This window comes from Salvia hispanica, chromosome 6, assembly GCF_029641045.1.
Source record: "Salvia hispanica isolate PSC_SH4W2 chromosome 6, Shi_PSC_v1, whole genome shotgun sequence".
In the NCBI taxonomy this organism is placed as follows: Eukaryota; Viridiplantae; Streptophyta; class Magnoliopsida; order Lamiales; family Lamiaceae; genus Salvia; species Salvia hispanica.
The window spans coordinates 6,505,878-6,527,763 of NC_142697.1; the positions used below are offsets into that span (position 1 = coordinate 6,505,878).

At 38.6% G+C, this 21,886-nt stretch overlaps 1 protein-coding gene and 1 long non-coding RNA gene across 4 annotated transcripts; one reads left to right on the forward strand and one right to left on the reverse strand.

The window, feature by feature from the left end:
- Window positions 1-1,717: 1,717 nt before the first annotated feature.
- Window positions 1,718-6,894, forward strand: LOC125207229 (small G protein family protein / RhoGAP family protein). Of its 3 annotated transcripts, none has more exons than XM_048106479.2 (10): window positions 1,719-1,931; window positions 2,385-2,485; window positions 2,557-2,819; window positions 3,525-3,587; window positions 3,810-3,828; window positions 4,090-4,188; window positions 4,615-4,692; window positions 4,784-5,028; window positions 5,793-5,955; window positions 6,423-6,894. In XM_048106479.2, the coding sequence occupies exons 2-10, from the start codon at window positions 2,422-2,424 to the stop codon at window positions 6,566-6,568; spliced, it is 1,140 nt and encodes a 379-aa protein (XP_047962436.1). In that variant the 5' UTR covers window positions 1,719-1,931; window positions 2,385-2,421; the 3' UTR covers window positions 6,569-6,894. The 3 variants fall into 3 exon arrangements, with proteins under 3 accessions (XP_088917439.1, XP_047962436.1, XP_088917438.1); XM_089061312.1 differs by having other exon boundaries at window positions 1,720-1,931; window positions 6,426-6,894; XM_089061313.1 differs by lacking the exon at window positions 4,090-4,188 and having other exon boundaries at window positions 1,718-1,931.
- Window positions 6,895-9,501: 2,607 nt separating this feature from the next.
- Window positions 9,502-11,666, reverse strand: LOC148923133 (uncharacterized). Its single transcript, XR_016132854.1, has 2 exons — window positions 11,535-11,666; window positions 9,502-9,765 (listed from the first exon to the last, which is right to left on the reverse strand). It is a non-coding gene; the product is annotated as an uncharacterized LOC148923133 (long non-coding RNA).
- Between the last annotated feature and the right edge of the window lie 10,220 nt (window positions 11,667-21,886).

The window sequence follows — 21,886 nt, forward strand, 5'->3', positions numbered from 1 at the left end:
ATGAATCCCGGAAATATGATTCCTAATAACTTTACTTTCCCGTGTTTGGAAAATATCAAGATTTTAAATTTATATTTAATTTAAACATTAAACTAAAAATATACTTATTATTATTTATTTATAAAAAAGAATAATAATATATAATTCTTAATAAACTATTAATTACAAATAATAATAATTATATTATTATATTTATTATTACAATGGATAGTTTAAATATGGATTATCTATCATAATATAAAATAATACATATAATTATAGTTTAAAATATTATACTCATTTATAATAATAATAATAATAATAATAATTAGTATTATAATTATAATATTTAAGGATGTTATAAGTGAATAAATTTAATAAATGAAAGTTACACTATAACTTTATTGATTAATTATTAATTTATAAAAATAATAATAATTATTTATCATACGATTTATATTATATAATTATATTTTAATTATTTTTATAAATTATTAATTATTATTATGAATTATTATAAAATAAGTTATAATTATGATAATTTTAATCATAGTTATTTATTTTCTAAAATTAGGTAGTATGATTTATATTTTAAATTATTTTTAAAACATTCTAAATAATAATAATAATAATAATAATTATACTATATTGCATTATATATGTAAGAATCCTAAAATTGGGAAAAAGAATAACTTAAAAAAGCTAGGATTCAGAATCCTGGAAAATTGTACTAACTTTCCTTGTTCTCGGATTCTGATTACTTTCTCAGTTTGATTAAAAACTGAAACAAACACAAGAATTTAAAATTTAAGGAATCAGATTACTTTCCCAGACATAATCCTGGCAACCAAACATGGCCTTAGGGTATGCAACCAGTTTTTTTTTTTCCGGCTAAATGCATGCATATCGGTTGTATATTCCATGCTATTTTGCTGTATTTTTGTTGATGATTTTGATCGATTTGGCTATCTTCTAATATATATTTATACATTATTTTTATTGACATGTGTTCGTGATTGATCTTTTGTAGTATAGATCTAAAAGTGATTTAAATGATACCCCCTCCGTCCACAAAAAATAGATCACTTTTACCATTTTGGGACGTCCACAAAAAATAGACCACTTTCTAAAAATGGAAAGTTTATCTCTCATACTTTTCCCACTTTTTCTTCCCTCTCTCATACTTTACTCACTTTTTCTTCCTATCTCTTTTACTTTACCTACTTTTTCTCCTCCTCTCTCTTACTTTACCAAATTTACATTAAAACTCGTGCCAAACAACAATAGATCTATTGTTTGTGGACGGAGGGAGTATGTGATTTGTGTGCAATTTTTAGTTTATAAACTTATTTGATTATATGAATTTAGAACTTTTTTAATTTCTCATTCCGTATATGTGTTATTTTTTTTTTGTTGTTTGATTTTATATTTTTTAATAATTTTTTTTATTTTATATATTTATGATTTCAGATTTTATATAATAATATTTTTATGAATTTATAAAATTATTTTATAATATAAAATAAATTTAAATAAAAGAAAATGGATCGTTACATCGCAGTGGTGATACTAGTTAGTAATAAAGTCAGATGACGATTGTATACTAAGTAGAAAATACACATATGATACTAGTTAGTAATAAAGTCAGATGACGATTGTATACTAAGTAGAAAATACACATAGTTTATTGATTGTTAACACTCTCCTCCAGTTACTTTTGTAGTATCACTTTTTTAACTATCAATTTTATAGGCAGGAGAAAGGGACGGGAGCCGCACATTCTCGTTGAATGCTTCACTATTTCAAACCAATCACAAAAACTAGTAAAATACTATAAACTCTCACTTGCCTCTTGTTTCCTCCGTTGACATCTTTCAAAATTTAATCGGATTGCTGAAGCTTTCGTTACTTGTTGTTGCTCAAACAAACACTACTTAATAATTAAAGTAGAGGTGAGCAAAACCCTAATTTATTGTTCTTCTAGGCTGATCTTTGATAGTTATATGTTTCGCAAGCGTATATTGTAACTACGAAACTGATAATATGTCTGTTACCGGTCTTCAAATTTTAAGTTTGATATGGTAAATTAGAGTCGATGATTTTGAGGTTTGATCATGCCTTTGTTTCTGGGATTGATTTCATGATTAGTTCTCTTATGATTGGATCACTTAGTTTTAACTTGATTTTTGATTCATTTGTTGCTGAATACAGTTTTTCACGACAAAATTGCAGCTAACGGAGATTTTAATTATTTGGCGTTTACATATTTTCTATTAATTTCATTAAAAAAAAAAATTACCATCAACAGTAATGAATTTGGGCTAGTTTGGTTGTGTTTTAATCTCTCTGATTTAGAATGATCGAGCCTCTTTTTCATGGTACTATCATTTTCGTGAACCGAACAGATAGGTTTTATTTTCTGGTGAATTTTGGATACACCAAATGCCATCATCACCTACGTCGCCTCTGTGGCAAGAGAAGGCTAGTGATTTCATTCAATCCTCAGGTATTCTTAATTGATTCTGTATTTTCTTGGTGTACATCCTTGTTATAGACATGTCCAATGTTGATAAATAGGGGTCAAGCTTAAAGGAGCAGGACACTCTGCTGGGGCATTTGTTGAGGAAGTCGCCAAGGATGCAAAGGAGAATGTTTCTGATGTGGCTGGAAAGGTTGGGTCTGCAGTCAAAAGCCGTTGGGCTGTCCTGCAGCAGCCATCAACCAGGCAATCCATGCAGGAACGTCTTATTTCAGCTGCGGCCACAACAAGCATGATTTTGAGGAAGGGGATATCAGAAACGAAAGATAAGATGGCTGTTGGAAAAACAAAAGTGGAAGAGGTAATAACAATACAATTTATCGATATTAAACCTAGTTGTTTTTTTAGTTACCCTATCTTACTGTTAGTCTGTTACTATATAGTATGTGTTCATCATTCCAGTGCATTTTATGTTCCAGCATAACCAAATTTAATTTCACTTGCTTCCTTTGCGTTCTTGCTTCTAGTCTGGAAATATAGTTCGATGTTTCTAATTACTAACTTGTTTCTTTAAAGTCTCAGCTTGGTACATTGCTGTTTAGGGCTTGCATGCCTCAGTCAGAACATTAGACAAACTAATCCTTGGTCTTGACTGCTAGGTTGGCAATGCTGGATGTGGTTGCTTTTTTGTTCTTATTATCCAGTTGATGTTAAATAAGGTTCCGTGCCAGAGGAACTCTGTCCATCAGTAATTCTAGACCAATCTAATTTCCAGAAATGTGAATGCTGATATAAGGGGCTAACAGCAAATTCACTTCTAAGTGATCTAGAGTATAGTTCTGTATATAAAGAAGGGGGGCAAAATTATCAAGTTAAAGATAATATGATAGATACTAATAGTTTCTTTTAAAAAAGGGATAGAGGAACACCTCTTAGTGCAGCAATTCTGTGGAATCATTTCATCTGTGTTTGATAGAATGTGTTAAATTATTGTTGATGGGCATTAAGTAAATCAGAAATAATTCTTATCATGCTTCTCATAGTGATGATATCATTTTGTTAACAGGTGGCAAAGAAGACTGCTGAAAAGAGCAAGAATCTGCTGACTGATTTTGAACGATGGCAAAAGGTACTAGAACATTATTTTTCTCATACTTCTGTACATACCCCGAAATGTCTGTGCATACCCTAATTTATTAACAACGATTCATGACTAGTTGTTTAGATATTAAGGTGTCTAAAATAGGATTTTTGGGTGTAACTAGAACCAGCCCACAAAAATTCTGTTATTGTTGTTGGTACTTTTAAACGTGTACTGTGTTAATTTATTTATGCCTTACAACTTTTGCAGGGAGTTGCAAGTACTGATGGTGGGTTTCTTCATTTTGTGCTCATCACTTAAGTGGCCTGATGTGCAAGAAAAAGTTGGCTTGTGTCTCGTAGTAATGATTATGAGTATATGATGCATTACTGGATTATGACCAAAAATATCAAGAAGTTGATTCTTTTGTATTTCTTTTTACTTCAATGTGACTATTATATCTATATGGAATACAAGACTTCTAGTATAGTAGTATGATACATTGAACTAGTTTATTCACAGATATTTACTTGCCTTTTTTGCTCATTAGTATTTGGGACCCCCCTTGAGCTTACTGTCCAGCACCAAGAGTCTAGTGCCCCAATTCCTTGCATATTGATGAAATGTGCAGACTTCCTCATATTGTCAGGTGACTTTTTGTGTTGGTTGATGAACTGTCAACATTTTTGTATTATTAAGAGGTAATCATGTTTCATGTCCCCAATTTTCAGCGCTTTCTAGAAAATGGCCCCATCTCATATTTTCTCATAAAAAACTCCTAACTTTGCAAAACGTTTGATGTATGGCCCACTAACATAATCTAGTGAAGGAATGGCGAGTTACCTCAGTGGATTATTGTTCAATGGGTTAATCATAAGAGTTCAGCGAGTTGACTCATTGTTCTGTCTCCGGATTATGTCAAGTGAGACATATATCATGCTTAAAGTTTGGGGTTTTTTGAAGAGAAAACGTAAGTTAGGGACATATTTTTGAAATCGCTGCAAGTTAGGAGACGAAATAAGACTAACCTTATTACTAATAATTATGAGAGGCAATCTTTACTTTCATTGACTAGGACTGAGCTCCCAGGAGTTGTTCAAGGCACAGGGTAACAAAAAAGTCCTGCGGCAGTTAGTATCCTTGTACAATCAAGGTATTCTAGTAAGAATTCATTTTTTCGGGCCTTGTATATTCTTCACAAACAACAACTTATCTGTCCAAGTTCACTGTTTTCTTTTATGCAGATCCAAATGCATCACTACCTGAGGGGATAAACCCAGTTAATACTGCAGAACTTATGAAGTGCTATATTGCAAGTCTCCCTGAGCCGTTGATCCCCTTTGAACTGTATAATGATATCATAAATGCCCGCTTCAGCATACATCTAATGAGAAATACTCTCAAGAAACTGGCCACTGTTAATTATATGACCCTAGAACTAATTACTGCACTCTTACATCGTGTTAGCCAAAAATCTCTTCTTAACAAGGTAATCTGCATCTATATCTCTTCTGTCTCTTGTCTCTGTTTTTTGGCAGCATTCTCTGCATTGCATCCATTAACTTGAACCTTTGCTTGCCTAGAGGTGCAATTAGCAGTTGCTTCAGTCTGTATTGGTGCTACGTTCTTTTCTCACTTATGCTATTGCAAATTAATACTAGTCTTTAATCATTTTATGGTATTAGGTCTATTCTAAAATCAGTGTTTATTCATTTTGTGCTCCTCAGAGTAAGCTCCTCAATCATAGAAAAGAAAGAAAAGAAAGAAAGCAATTTCATAAATTTTATCTCTCATTACCTTTACCTTATTACCTACTCTTTCTTCACTTAAGCTCTGTGGGTTAAGCTTTATGATAAATATATTTTAGCAACATACACAACCCCAATCATTTTTGGGCTGCGGGAGGGGTGTGAGTTTTAATAAAATATTTGGTATATGTTTTTGTATCATAGGAAAAGTCGCATCGCGAATAAATAGTTAAGTCACTCGGGTGATTTATGGTAGGTAGTGCTGAGGTTCTTTTGTAAATAAGGAAGAGTAGTGACTTTTGTTTACCAAAAAATGACAATTCAATTTTGGTGGAAACCTTTTAATGTTTGCACACTATTGGTGGACAGGGGGAGTTTCGTTTTACTTGGTTATATCTGAAAGTCGCATAATCCACTTAATGTAACTAGTTTAATTGAAAACACTTCATTGAGTTTGTTTGCTGTTTGATTTTTTTTTTTGTAATTATGCTAAATCATCATACAGATGGATACTCGAAGCCTTGCAGTGGAACTGGCTCCAATCATTATGTGGCACAGCGGCCAGAGACCAGAGCATTATAAACAGATATGGAACCAACCAGAAAAGTGCGCTTCTAAGACAAACATGGATTCTGCCTCCAGCAATAGTGTGTGGGAGATGCTTTCAGGTAACATTTTCAGCTTATGCATCTACTACATATAACAAAGTTTGTAAATGTGAAGTTACCTTAGCATTGTACTCTCAATTTTTAGTGAACATAAGTCTGTAAAAGTAGTAGTCACTTCTCTGGAACTCGATTTAAGGGGGGTAAGGGGGTCAAGGATGCCCCAAACTTGTGGTCCAGTTTTTTTTTTTTGTAAAGGGTGCATTGCATTTATCTTCTTCGGTAATATACACTCAATGTTCTATGAGATTTACAATATACTATCAGTTTTCTATGATAGGATCATAGGATCTTAATTTGTGCTTCTGTAATTGGGAGGTCTATTGCTACTATAATACTAGTAATTCGCAGTTATTCGGTATAGAAGTCACGAGAGAAGTAAAGTCCGTCTTACTTACAGTCCGTGAGCATTGCAACACAAACGATTGATAAGGAGTTTTGCATAACGAATTTGTTTTGTATGCATGCAGCAGATGATGAAGCTGAAGATGCATCATCCTCGATTCCCCTTGATGATGGAATGGCAGTAGACTTTCATGCTATTGAAGCTATTCAGTGCTTAATTGGACATCACAGTGCAATTTTCACAGAATCAAGCGAAGCTGTGTGGAGATAGTTCCCGCAACACACCTGCACAGATTCTTTAGTGAAAAAAATGAGGAGTTCCCTCTCTAAACATTCATAAGCAATGTCAATTTAGTGTTTGTAAATAGGAGTATTTTACTGTGGGATGTTTGGTTGTAGCCAGATCCAGGTTTTGCAGAGCTAATAGTAGTTTGTTAGACACCATTCTTACATTAAATGCCTTAGTTAAGGATGCATATAACTCTCATGCATGTGAGCTTCGTACAATGAAAGGACCATGCATTCCACACACGTCCAGTAGTCATGTGAATTTACATCACTGATGTTATAAAACTTGTTACTATTCCCTTCGTCCCATTGCAACGGATTGATTTCCCTTTTCTTTTTTCTTCTTTTTTTACTCTTTTATTTTATTCTCTCCCATGTTTTATTTATTCACTTAACTTAATTAATAGTATTTTCTCCGTCCTAAGTTACTTGAGTCATATTCCTTTTTAAGAACATCCACAATCGCGGCTAGCGCACCGGCTAGCCGATTCGCGTCGCTAGCCGGTCGGCTATCCGAAACATTGTAATCGGCCAGCGGTTTTTCGGCGAAAAACTGGCGAGCGCTAGCCGATTTATCGACGCTGGCCGCCATTTCAGGCTGGCGATCGGCGAGCGATCGACCAGCGCTATTTTTTATTTTTTGAAATTTTTTGAAACACTATATATTCGTGATTTTAATTTCATTTTTATTTGCACCGATTGTTTTAACGAGTTTTCTCTCTTTAACTTTCTGTACAAGAGCAACATCGAGCGATGGACAACAACAACGAGTCCAGTCCGGCGACGAGCGGGTCTCAGACTCCCACGGTACCCGTGGGGTTTGGATGGGGGTAGATGGGCGGTGGGCCGGTGGGCGGCGGGCAGATGGGCGGCGGCCAGATGGGTGGGGGGTACAACATGTACCCTTGGCAACAGTTAATGGGATTGATGGCAGGCTGGCCAGCGGCGGGCAGGCAATGCCGGGGTGGGGAGGTATGACGCAGATGACGTCGCAGATGATACAACAGATGATGGGGATGATGCCGGTATGGCAGGGGGGATGCAGCCCGGGGTGCAGGGGTCACCGGGGGGGACACGGTCTATCGTCCCACACTTGACTTTTTGACGGCTTCGTCTCACACATCGACCCCACTGGAGACGCAGTTCACTGGGGATGACCGTTTCTCATTACATGAGCTGGGGATCGATATCGGGGAGGCGGACACTGCCGTTCCAGCGGGGTAGTAAGGGGGGTCGGGCCGCGCCGAAGAAGAAGAAGAGCAGGGGGAAGAGCAAGGTGGTCAGCGAGTGGTCGCAGCCGGCTGTTGACGACACCACCACACGGAGGAAGTGGACGGAAGAGGAGTATGTTGCCCTGGCCAACGCGTGGTTGTGGGTTTGCGACGATCCGCTGGTTACGAACAACCAGCGGATCGTCAACATGTGGGCTAAGATTAGAGAAGCCTACAAGAGGAACTATCCGCACGTAAAGGACTACACCGGGGAGAAGTGCCAGAAGGGATGGGAACGCATCGGGGCCGCGGTCGGCCGATTTTCGGGGTTGTACGCCAACGCCCACCTCATGAGGAGTAGTGGGCAGACCGAGGAGGACTGCCGGAGGATAGCAGAGAGTCTGTTCCCCGTGCCGGGGAAATATAAGGAGTTCACCTACTGGAACTGCTCTATCTGGTGCTGAAGGACTCTGAGAAGTTCCGGGCAGGGGTCGACGCTGGGTGGCCGAAGAAGCATAAGCTGAACTATTCCGGCGATTACAGCGGCAGCAGCGGCGGTTCCCACGACCTCCCCCCGGATGCTGAGGAGTTTCCGTCCCCTCCATCGTTTGCTCGCCGCACTCGCCCGGTTGGCCAAAAGCGGGCGCAACGAGCAGCGAGGGGATCCTCCCTCCTATCGCCCTAGGAGGTCCAGTCGGCACCCCCCCACCTGCGTACACCTTATTTTCACGTCAAAAAACGCGGGAACAGATGTACAAGGTCTTCTAAGATTGGAGGGCCGCAACTGACCCAAGGGAGAAGAGGTTTCTTCACTCGATGCTCGAGAGCATGCGGGTTGATTTGGGTGCCGCGAGGGCACAGATGGGGGCTCAGATGCCACCGATGTGGAGGTCCCGGGTGGCAGCGGCAACGACGACGATGACGATGAGGAGTAGAGAGAGGCGGGGCTCATGTGTGGAAGCCCGATTTTTTTTTATTATGTACTTTTTTTTATCTATGTACCTTTTTCTTATTTAAATGAAATGAATGATTTTTTCCGTATATGTCTCGTAAATTTAATTCCGTAATTTATTGTAAATTTAATTCCGTAAATATAGTTGTTTTTGAATTATTTTTATTGCGGCTAGCCTTAGGCTAGCCTATTTGCTTAAAATGATGATGTGACAGGTGGAATTTTAGTGCTGATGATGTGGCAGGGAGAGAGAGTGGCTAGCCTGTGGCTGGCCTAAAGCCATTGTGGATGTTCTAAGTTATTCCAAGTTACTTGAGTCATTTCTTTTTTTGACTAAAAACAAAACATCTAATCTGAATTACTTTATTCTTTCTTTTACTTTACTCTCTCTTCTTTCTCTTACTTTATTCTCACATCTATTTTATTTAACTCACTAAACACAACTTTCTTAAATCTCGTGCCAAAAAGAAACGCCTCAAGTAACGTGGGACGGAGGGAGTAGTATAATTTTTTATACCCCGTGTTCAAAAGATATTAGTCACTTATAGAGGAACGGACGGAGTACTATTTAGTCACGCTTTTGTTACATATAAATGTTTGTTGCATACGAAAATTAATGTGCACTCAAATACCAATGCGTCCTAAAAGGGTGTCACGACCGCGCCATGCTAAGGATAGCATTGCTCGGTGAATCATGACTAGGGGAGGGAAATTAGAAGAGGGGATAGAAAGGGGATAAAAGAAATAACGATAAGACAAACACATACTTCTTGATAAGACAAAGGAGGTTCACAAGGCAACGAAAGATGATGAAATTCAAAAGAGTGTTTGACACGGTCACTCGTTACAAATCATTATTCTTACGATCCGTCTAGTACATAATACTACAATAGTGCACACAGCGGAAGGAGTTGTAAAGACATGACCATATGTGTGAAGACATATGCCACGAGAATCCTACAAATGAGATGAGACGACCACCAACTCCACTCAGCCACCATTTCATCACTGCTCAATCTGCACATTTAGAAATACATGCAGGGCTGAGTACGGGGTACTCAGTGAACACATTGCCGAAAGTTACACATATATAAGAAAAGTTATCATTATCATGCCATCACAGTAACACACGGGGGTTTTTCTTAAAGGCCCGAGCTTACTAAGTTCATTTTCATAAAGTTCGTCTGATCAGACTAAGTTCATTCCAGCAATCCGCCATATCTGATGGTTCATTGTGTGTCGGGAAGGTGGCCACCTTCCACGATCACATTGACCGGCCAACCCTTACGATGACTCACGGTCCATTCCTTTGTGTACACTAACTCGAATAGGATCTTGGTCCTATTGGAGCGGAATTCGATTCATTCATTCATTCATTTGGCATCGCCAAACAGATAGGCATCATAAAATAAACAATTTATGGCACGATAACATTTTTAAAAAAAGGTAAGTGCGATTTTATCAAGCAAAAATCATTTCATATATTTGATAATTTTATCCACACTTAATGTGTTGGATATAAAGCCCACCTCAAAGCTTCCAAGTTTCCAAGTAAAACTCTACAAGCTCGACCTCGGAAACAAACTCCACGAACAAAACCTTCTTGAAAGGGGATATTGATTCAATTAGTCTTTTAGAACATTCATAAAGTACATGAAATGCAATGATCCTATATGGGATATGCATCATATGTTCGAGGTTCGATCAAGATAACTTCATTCCATCAAAACTTATGGCTCTCTAATTAAATTAAGAGAGAAAAAAAATAATAAAAAAATAAAAGGTTAAATCCTCACTTAGAGTCCAAAATTATTATTAATGAGGGGGCAAACTTCTCATTTCTTATTTAAAATCGGCCCACGCTAGGAGCCCAACTTATTTTAATTAGCCTGCCCTAAAGGAGAGTCCAACTTAAATTAATTGATGCTCTAAACTCCACATTTGCTAAAGAAAATCGATTTGAAACAGGCGCCTTCTTTCTTTCTCATTTCTCCTTCAACCTCACTGTCCATCTCTCACCGAATTCTCTCTCTCGTTCCTCTCTGTCCGCCGATGTTCTGCCGGCCATGGCGTCACCGGCGAGGACGCGGGCCGCTGGTGCGACTTCCTCCCTCCTCTCTCTCGGCCGAACGGGGGACTCGGCTGCACTCCGGCAGCCTCCGTCACGCCGCCCGTCAGCCACCACTATCATCCGCCATCCACGTTCATTTTCAGGTACGTTTCTCTAATCACAAAACACTCCATACTTTAACACACACACAAACTCATATCCTCCTTCATTCTTGGCGAAAAGCTAGTGTCGGGGTGCTCTTGGGCTTGCCGGCGTGTGCGAGACCAGCCGCCGTCGACTTGCCGGCGTTGGGCAGTGGCGGCATGGGTTCGGCAGAAGGAGACTGCCGAGGGACAGCAGCGGTGGCTGCCTCCGAGTGACAGCAGCGTGGCTGCCTCGTGACAGCAGTAGCAGCAGCGTGTGTGCGTGTATGCCTACCGAGAAGGCAGCAAGGTGTGCGTGTGTGCGTGGCTGCCGCAGACAGTAGCAGCGGCACCATTCGGGCAGCCCGGTGTTTTCCTAAGTTCACTAAAAACCTAAGTTCTACTATCTCGAGCTCTACGTTATTTCCATGGTTATTAAAAGCTCTACGTTATTTCCGTGTGTGCGTGATTCCCAAGTTCGCGGCATAGATTAAGGCGATGGTGTTGGACATGTTAAACTCTAAATGCTCATGCTTTGAATGTGGTGTGACAACGGTTATGAAGTAAAAGAAGTTTTGGAGAGAAAAGATTACCTTGGAGAAAAGAGGAAAGAAAGGTGGTGTTGAGATTTGGATCCTCTTCAAGCTCTACTTTGAATCATCACCTTGAGATAATTTAATTTGAAGATTTTTTTGTGGTGGAACAAAAGTGTCTAAGATTGTAGTGGGTGTAGTATTTACAGAGGAAATAGGTGCATGGAAATACATGGTTATAAGCTTGATTCAACGAGGAAAATGAATTGTCCAAAGGGTAGGGACTTTTTACCATTTGGGGTAAGGTGTCTCATCCATCATTCACATTACCATATTTAGCAAGAATCTTATGTCTTTTCATCTAAAATGACGGCTAATAAGTACGGCCGTCGTTTGATAAGCGTGCTTGATATGATGTGATTTCGTCGATCGTCTCGTCTTGATTTAACATGCTTCTTATCCTTTCGTGTAGGTATCGGGGTTCAAGGCGTGACTATTAAGCAAGATCCGAAGGACATGGAGAGTATTCTTATTTTTTTTTTACTCTACTGTTGAACTCGATGTAGAACGTGTACAAACTTTTATTTGAAGCTCGGTCTTCAAAAACGGACTTTAAGAATATTAAATATTGTAATGGAACTATTTTCAATCACCACTCAAAAAGCTAGGCGCGAAACTAATTTATATTAATAGGTCAGTTTTCCAAAAGTCTTAGGGAATAAAAAGGCGGGGTGTTACAAAGGGATAAACATTTGTTTCGGCACGGGCATTAATTTATAGTATATGATAAAGTAGGAGTTGAATATAGAGGGTAGTGTAAGTAGTGTTAGTGGAAAGTGGACTCTGCATCATTATTGTGTAATTTAATGGCATGAGTTGTAAATAAAATGATGTATGAATAATATGTTATTTTACTATTTTAAAATTAGAAAGTTCATATTTTTCAGGGACGGACTACTAAGGAAATACTCCCTCCGTCCGCAATTTATAGTCCCATTTGACTCGACACCGGTTTTAAGAAATTATTGATTTTATGAAAAAAAATAAGAAAATGAGTTAGTGGAATGTGGACCCTACTTTTATCTTTTATATGTTGGTTTTATAATAGAATGTGAATGTAATATTTTAGTTCAATGGTGGGTCCACTTACCTAAAATGGAATAAATTAAATGAGACTTTAAATTACTGATAGCCAAAAATAGCAAAATAGCACTATAAATCGGGGATGGATGAAATAGTTCATACTTTTCAGTGACAAATAAAGTATTACACAGGGATCTATATCAATTTGATTAAACGACAATAATTTCAAATATGAATACCCAAATAAATATTTATTATGAAATGGAAATATTGTATTTCCTCCATTCCGGCTAAGATGATACATTTTTTAGTCAGCACGAGATTTTAGCAATTGTTAGTTAATGAGATTAATTGGGAGAGAAACAACGAGTGTAAGTATAAGATGGAGAGAGAAAGTGAGTTGTTATTTAATTAGAGAAAAAAAATGATTAAATATATTAATTGAAAAAAAAAAATTATTCAAATAAAAATGTATTATCTCGATTTAGATAAACTAAAAATAAAAGTGTGTCTATCATAATTCTACTATAATATTGGTAAGTATCCATGTGGAAGAATAGTAGGATGAAGTACTACTATTAATTTAATACTGTAATTTTCAAAGGAGGAGGCAAGGCGATTATGACAGGAGACAAACGATAAATTGTTAATTGCTGCTACTGTAGTCTCTATGTGTTTTAATATCAATCAGACAATCACATGACATTTGCATTAGCCTCTCACAGTCTCACTTAATTAGAGCACAAAGCATATTAATATAGAATAAGATGCATTTGGACTTTAGCACACGTCGTGGATGTTGCACATTACAATCTATCATAATCACGTTAATGAATTATTAGAGTTGAATAAGTATGTGGTCGAATTTTCTATGATATCTTCGGAAAATTATGTAATAGCCGAATTACACACTTTCAAATTTATTTCAAAATTAAACTTCATCCATTCATGTGGTGTGCAATAGTTTCTTTATTTGGTATCTACAAAGAGGATGCAATTTTTTCTTTTCTTTTTTAAATATATATTTTTTATAACTTACTTTCACAATACAATATTCCGTACAAATTTTCTTTTTGAATTACAATTTCTTCTTATAATTAATATTCCGTACAATACCCACCTCTTCTTATATATAGTTTACATGTCAACAGTAGGAATTCATACTCGAAGTTAGACGAATAGCGTGGAAATACCTTAAAGAAAGCTATGATTTTTATCTTAATTAAAATCCAAAATATGTTAAGAAAATAGCTTTATTGATATCTCAAAATTGTAACAAGTAGTAGTACTCATTTTTTGGTTTTGAACTATAACAAACCGAATTCACTTTTTAAATTTAAAATTTAATTTATTACATTCAAACCCAATATCGTTATATATTTATCAAAATAGGAAAGATGAGGAAGAGAATTAAAATTATAGTATTAAATTATATTAATTAATTCTTTACCAAGAAATTTAATTTACCAAATATCTAACTCATAATCAAATTACTTGTAAGAATTCACTTGCTTGTTCTTTTAATTCGTCTCCTTGATATGATCAAATCTTTCATTATCAATGATGATTTAATCAAAGGTTGCACAATTCTCCCAATCGGTATTGAGCAGTGAAACTGAAATATAAAAGACGTTTAAGTGAATTCTACAAACAAACTTTTATGGGAAGATATCCTTTATTTACGACCCACTTGATTAAGCATAAAATTTGCCACAGTCTATTTAAATACCTCAATCTCCTGATCTCATGTAAGACCGATGAGGTGTAATTATATGAAAAGTGATAACTGCATACTACTAATAATAACTACCAACTAAATCTTTGCTGTTAAATTTTCAGATCTGATGTTAACAAATAATAAATAATGTTAACATAATGTTTCATTTAATTCAGATTAATTAACATTTTTACAAGCGAGTTGACATTCGTATACTTTAATCCTGATTGATATTTTTATGAAGAAAGTTGAGATTCGTATGTTTTAATTTTGATAGTCCATTCGTATTCGTATGTATTGACAATGACATTATATTATTTGTCATATAGACGTCAGATTTGGAAATCTAACAACTGAGATTATTAGTTATCACTAAATGTACAATTATCATTTTAAAAGGATGCTATGACCCATTGCCCTATATTTTATAACACTAACTAGTGACTTAATGTCATATAACATAGATAAAAATTGAGTGTTGATCAAAAAAGTAATTGAGAGATGAATTTCAATCTTGGCACGCCTTCCATTTCCACTTGTCTCGTGATATACCTAATATCAATTCCCCTTTGGAAGATGAAGCATTTACACGATCAAAGCAAACTATTCGACTAATAAAATTATTAGTGACCTTAGGTCTAAGGATTATAGCGTATTCCTACCAACATGGAGTCATCTTGGGTATATAGTATGCTGTATGCATAAACCTTAAAAAAATTGCAGTTAAAATAATACACAAACTTACGTCCAATTTTGGTTTCACAAATACAAAAATTTGCATCTAAATATATAAGGCCATCCACAATGGGGCGGACGATGTGACGGATCGTCCGTCGCATCGTCCGCCACTGTTGCATCGCGGACGATGGCTTTTCCATCGTCCGCGCCCGATCCATCTTCTGCGGACGATGCGCGTCCTCCGCCGCCACTGTGGGAGACGCGGACGATGCGACGGACGATAGAACGCGTTTTCGGTTTTTTTTTTCAATTTTTTTTTATTTAAATACCAATTCCCATACCATTTTCCATCTTCCAATTTCCCATCTCCCATTTTTTTTCTCTCATCTCTCTTCATCCCTCACTTTCCAATTTTCTCACTACAAAAATGAATCCCGACAATGACGAATGGAGTATACATCGGAAGGCATTACACAGGCCTTGACTCGGGCCTTGTTCAATTGCGTTAATGATGTCACGACGAAATGCTTGGCACAAATGGAGCGCGAGCGTGCAGCGGCGGCGGCGAGGATCCCTCGGCCGATTCGACGTCGGACGTTTGTCCCCCGCGAACACGACGTAGCTCACCAACGTCTGTTCGCAGACTATTTTGCCGAGCAACCACGGTGGGGCCCGACGGTTTTTCACCGCCTTTTTAGAATGTGACGAGATCTTTTTCTCCGCATTGTCCGGACGTTGGAGGTGAAGGGGTTGGCAGTGGAAGCGCATTCACAAATCAATTACATAATAATCAGATCTATTTAGCGGATTATTTAGACAAATTCTATTCGCGTAATTATCTCACGTATCATGCTGATAACTCAAATAATAACATGCTTTAAATTAATAGAAACCTAAAACATGCTGTTCTAAGGTTCAGCCATTATACCTTGATGATTCTCCAAAGAATCGAAGATGGCTAGCGCCTTCTCCTCGTGAAGATTTTCAGTACAAAACCACGGATCTTCTGACTGGTTCCCGGACTGTGAACTGATATCAGGGTGGACTGATCTCACCAGCGCACTAGGACTTAAATAGAGAAGACAGAAATCCTTTCCCTCGGAGGAGAGAAAATTTCGACTACTACTAGGAGTAGGGGCTGAAAATTTTGAGAAAATAATTAGTGTATTTTCTGTCTCCTTTATTCTCCTATTTATAATAAGTCACATATTGGGCCCAGACAGAGATCTATGGAAGGCTTTGGATATGGGCTCCTCCAATTAGCTTTTTACTAATTAAATTAAACCCAATTTAATATAAGCTTAAAATTGGAATATTACGAGCAGCCACTACAGAAGTAATACTGCATTCCCCATCCAAATCCGAAATTATAAGTACTTCGGGTTTCCAATAAATTATATTTATTTTCCGCGCTTAAGATAGAAACATCCATTAATTAATTATTGCCTGCTTTGGACTTAATTAATTAATATCTTATTTATTCCAAGAAAGGACTCAGCAAGAAACTCTTATTTATTATTCATAGAGTAATTACACTCCAACTAGCTAGGTTCCGAATAATAAAACCTTATTTCAAGCTTCTCTTGAGGATGTTATCAAACGAGACTCACATCGCGCACGATTCAACATAATAGCAATCCTAGCACCGCTAGATATTAATCACCACTACCCAATATACCAGGCTTATTGGGTTGCGAAAAACCCGCACCATTTGGTAAGTCAAAGTAGTGCATAATCAATACCGTATGCTCAATGCTAACGTACATTGATTGAGAAATAATTTACGAGACCTCGTCTTTCAGTAGATAGCATAAAGACTGTCTCGCTGTTAGATCCATTCAGTGCTATACCACACCAACGTCATCTTATTTCAGTAAGGCTTAGAAATAATCGGACTGACATTGCAACCTTTCACGATAGGTAGTCTAAGCCTATCTAGGTTGTGAAATCATTCTTTTTCTTTGTTTAGAACTGACCGTGTTACCTTAAAGTGGACGACGCCCACAACCGGTCTACTAAAACAAAGACTTAGACTTTGTTAAATTACTTATACATTTAAATATGCAATAAACATCCATTAAATGTAAAATATAACAACATTATGACAAAAATAATCTGTTTATTCATTTGGAAAATAAAATGAGAGTTTTAACAGTATTCAATCACTCGAAAGGTGATTTCTAGTATACAAACTCTAACAGGAGGGACGTGATGAATACTTCCAGTATCGTATAGACGACATCGGCAGAACTGGACTTACGCCGTTGCAGAAGTGCATGGTTGTGATCCAGTAGTTGGCCTACGGCACAACAACGGATATGTTCGACGAGTACCTTCACGTCGGGGAGACAACTGGCCGCGATTGTCTGAAGAATTTTTGTAGGGGAGATGTGAAGGCTTTTGGCGACACATATTTGCGACCCTCGACTGCTGAGGATTGCCAGAGCCTGATGAGGATGCACGAGAGGGTGCACGGCTTCCCTAGAATGCTAGGGAGCATCGACTGTATGCAATGGAAGTGGAAGAATTGTCCGACGGCGTGGAGAGGCCAATTTACTAGTGGCTACAAGGGCAGCCACCCGGCGATGATCCTTGAAGCCGTCGCTGACCATCCGCTCTGGATTTGGCATGCATATTTCGGTGTAGCCGGGACGAATAACGACATCAACGTCCTCAACTCGTCCACCCTCTTCGTCGATCAATGCAGGGGTCATGGCCCGACCATCGAGTTCACTGCCAACGAACGCCAATATCATATGGGGTACTACTTGTCCGATGGCATATACCCAAGGTGACCTGTTTTTTTGAAGACGATCAGCTGCCCAATGGGTGACCTGAGAGTGTTGTTTGCGGGCAAAGCATGAGTTTGCGCGGAAGGATGTGGAGCGGGCTTTTGGTGTGCTCCAATCGTGGTGGGCAATAGTGAAAGGTCCGGCGTATTTCTGGTTCAAGGAAGTCATCGTCGATGTCAAGTATGCGTGCATCATCATGCATAACATGATAGTCGAACAAGAAGCTGGATATATCACCGATTGGGTCGATGATGAAGGTGGATCTAGCTCCAACACGACGACCCCACCTGTTGCTCGAGGATTACCGATGGGCTTCAGTGAGGTTTCAGAGAGACAGACCTCAATGCGCAGCCAACAAAACCATGCAGCGCTCAATAACGACATGATTGAAGAGGTTTGGAAGCGTTGATACGCTCGGATTTTGCACGGTTTTAAGGCCATTATTTGGTCCGTGTTAAGGTCAAAGTTGCATTACATGTCCATATTTGCATATTTTATCTATTTTGGTATTTTGACATGTTTTGTGAGAAATGTGCATATTTGAGCCAAAAAAGGGAGTTAAAACGCGAAGTAGGGAATCTGGAGCTTCTCCGGCGACCGCTGGCACTTAGCGGAGACAAAGACACGCCCGGCGACCGCCGGGAAGTGCGTGGCGACTGCCACAAGGAGTCAGAAGCTACTGGACTGCGCGCGGCAGCCCGCCACAGAAACGCGGCGCGCGACAGCTGTCTTCAAACTCCGTTTTCCGGCGATCCTGAAGTTCGATCTGAACGTTCTATACACCATTCTCTTCGTCTTGAAAAGAGCTTCTAGATGGTTCACGAATTAACTCAATCAGAGTTATGTGGAGAGAGTTATGGCCATTCTACCAAAGTCGCGCAAAGCTGCCAGCTGCAGTCTATGCGGGAATTTGAAGAAGGAAATAAGATATTACCTTGTGAAGCCAAATCTTTTCCTTTTACTATTGGGAACGAAAATTACATATTTCCTAATGCTTGGAAAACACTTATTACCAAATTTAAATCCTTCTAAAGCCTATGTATACCCCATAACCTCATTCATAAGTTCAACCCTTCCTCAGCCCCCAAAAGGGGAGCTTTCATAGCTCCTCCTCCAACCCTAATCTTTCATCATCTTTTTGCCAATTACTTCCATAGCATAAATTTGAGAGTTCTTCATTATGCAAGGGGTTGGAGAAAGAAGCAAGAACATCAAGAACGACAAGGATTCAACCTACGGGTTTTATTTGCTTTAGTTTTATGTTCCGGCGCGTTTCTGGTTCAAGGAAGTCATCGCCGATGTCAAGTATGCGTGCATCATCATGCATAACATGATAGTCGAACAAGAAGCTGGATATATCACCGATTGGGTCGATGATGAAGGTGGATCTAGCTCCAACACGACGACCCCACCTGTCGCTCGAGGATTACCGATGGGCTTCAGTGAGGTTTCAGAGAGACAGACCTCAATGCGCAGCCAACAAAACCATGCAGCGCTCAATAACGACATGATTGAAGAGGTTTGGAAGCGTTGATACGCTCGGATTTTGCACCGTTTTAAGGCCATTATTTGGTCCGTGTTAAGGTCAAAGTTGCATTACATGTCCATATTTGCATATTTTATCTATTTTGGTATTTTGACATGTTTTGTGAGAAATGTGCATATTTGAGCCAAAAAAGGGAGTTAAAACGCGAAGTAGGGAATCTGGAGCTTATCCGGCGACCGCCGGCACTTAGCGGAGACAAAGACACGCCCGACGACCGCCGGGAAGTGCGTGGCGACTGCCACAAGGAGTCAGAAGCTACTGGACTGCGCGCGGCGGCCCGCCACAGAAATGCGGCGCGCGACAGCTGTCTTCAAACTCCGTTTTCCGGCGATCCTGAAGTTCGATCTGAACGTTCTACACAACATTATCTTCGTCTTGAAAAGAGCTTCAAGATGGTTCAAGAATTAACTCGATCAGAGTTATGTGGAGAGAGTTATGGCCGTTCTACCAAAGTCGCGCAAAGCTGCCAGCTGCAGTCTATGCGGGAATTTGAAGAAGGAAATAAGATATTACCTTGTGAAGCCAAATCTTTTCCTTTTACTATTGGGAACGAAAATTACATATTTCCTAATGCTTGGAGAACACTTATTACCAAATTTAAATCCTTCTAAAGCCTATATATACCCCATAACCTCATTCATAAGTTCAACCCTTCCTCAGCCCCCAAAAGGGGAGCTTTCATAGCTCCTCCTCCAACCCTAATCTTTCATCATCTTTTTGCCAATTACTTCCATAGCATAAATTTGAGAGTTCTTCATTATGCAAGGGGTTGGAGAAAGAAGCAAGAACATCAAGAACGACAAGGATTCAACCTACGGGTTTTATTTGCTTTAGTTTTATGTTCCGGCGCGTTTCTGGTTCAAGGAAGTCATCGCCGATGTCAAGTATGCGTGCATCATCATGCATAACATGATAGTCGAACAAGAAGCTGGATATATCACCGATTGGGTCGATGATGAAGGTGGATCTAGCTCCAACACGACGACCCCACCTGTCGCTCGAGGATTACCGATGGGCTTCAATGAGGTTTCAGAGAGACAGACCTCAATACGCAGCCAACAAAACCATGCAGCGCTCAATAACGACATGATTGAAGAGGTTTGGAAGCGTTGATACGCTCGGATTTTGCACCGTTTTAAGGCCATTATTTGGTCCGTGTTAAGGTCAAAGTTGCATTACATGTCCATATTTGCATATTTTATCTATTTTGGTATTTTGACATGTTTTGTGAGAAATGTGCATATTTGAGCCAAAAAAGGGAGTTAAATCGCGAAGTAGAGAATCTGGAGTTTATCCGGCGACCGCCGGCACTTAGCGGAGACAAAGACACGCCCGACGACCGCCGGGAAGTGCGTGGCGACTGCCACAAGGAGTCAGAAGCTACTGGACTGCGCGCGGCGGCCCGCCACAGAAACGCGGCGCGCGACAGCTGTCTTCAAACTCCGTTTTCCGGCGATCCTGAAGTTCGATCTGAACGTTCTACACAACATTATCTTCGTCTTGAAAAGAGCTTCAAGATGGTTCAAGAATTAACTCGATCAGAGTTATGTGGAGAGAGTTATGGCCGTTCTACCAAAGTCGCGCAAAGCTGCCAGCTGCAGTCTATGCGGGAATTTGAAGAAGGAAATAAGATATTACCTTGTGAAGCCAAATCTTTTCCTTCTACTATGGGGAACGAAAATTACATATTTCCTAATGCTTGGAGAACACTTATTACCAAATTTAAATCCTTCTAAAGCCTATATATACCCCATAACCTCATTCATAAGTTCAACCCTTCCTTAGCCCCCAAAAGGGGAGCTTTCATAGCTCCTCCTCCAACCCTAATCTTTCATCATCTTTTTGCCAATTACTTCCATAGCATAAATTTGAGAGTTCATCATTATGCAAGGGTTTGGATAAAGAAGCAAGAACATCAAGAACGACAAGGATTCAAGCTACGGGTTTTATTTGCTTTAGTTTTATGTTCCAATTGTTTTCATTTCAATCTATGGTTTTAGCTTATTCAATTATGTCTAATTAAATTCATAGGATTCTTTGGATGTGTTAGTAACTTTTATTGGTTTATACAATTCCTTTTTCTATCTAATATCCGTTTTGTTTTTACTTTGTTTCTTCCCTAAGTAGTTTTGATGCTGCATGATTGAGTGACACAATCGTGTATGATTTAATATAACTTGCTTCATAACTGTGACAGAGTTCTAGCGGGTTAGATTCACTTAGTAGACACTACAGTTAGCTTCCCTTAAAACGGCACTGTTAATTGAGAGTGAGGACTTTTCAAGGGTCTTAGGAGCTTTTTTGAGTTACGTGTTAGGATTGACAACTCTAATGTTTTAATCAACGTTTGTATCGCATGAGCATAAGCTAGGTGACTCATCCTTTCAAAGTATTAACTGTTCTAGGGTATTGTAGTTGGAATTTGTATAACCATAACTGTGAACGCACATCCATGGAATTCTCTTATCTCTCATATTTTATCTTTGTGATTCAATTGCATTTAATTGTTTGATTGCTTTTAATTGTTTTTACTTTAAAAACCCAAAACTTCTCTTGTTTCTCTAGATAGTATTTGGCGCTTAGTACATAATAGCCA

Coding starts and splice junctions, on each gene's coding strand:
- LOC125207229 (XM_048106479.2), top strand. CDS start 2,422: ATGCCATCATCACCTACGTCGCCTCTGTGGCAAGAGAAGGCTAGTGAT. Junction 4,693..4,783: donor AGTATCCTTGTACAATCAAG/GTATTCTAGTAA, acceptor TCTTTTATGCAG/ATCCAAATGCATCACTACCT. Junction 5,029..5,792: donor AAAAATCTCTTCTTAACAAG/GTAATCTGCATC, acceptor ATCATCATACAG/ATGGATACTCGAAGCCTTGC.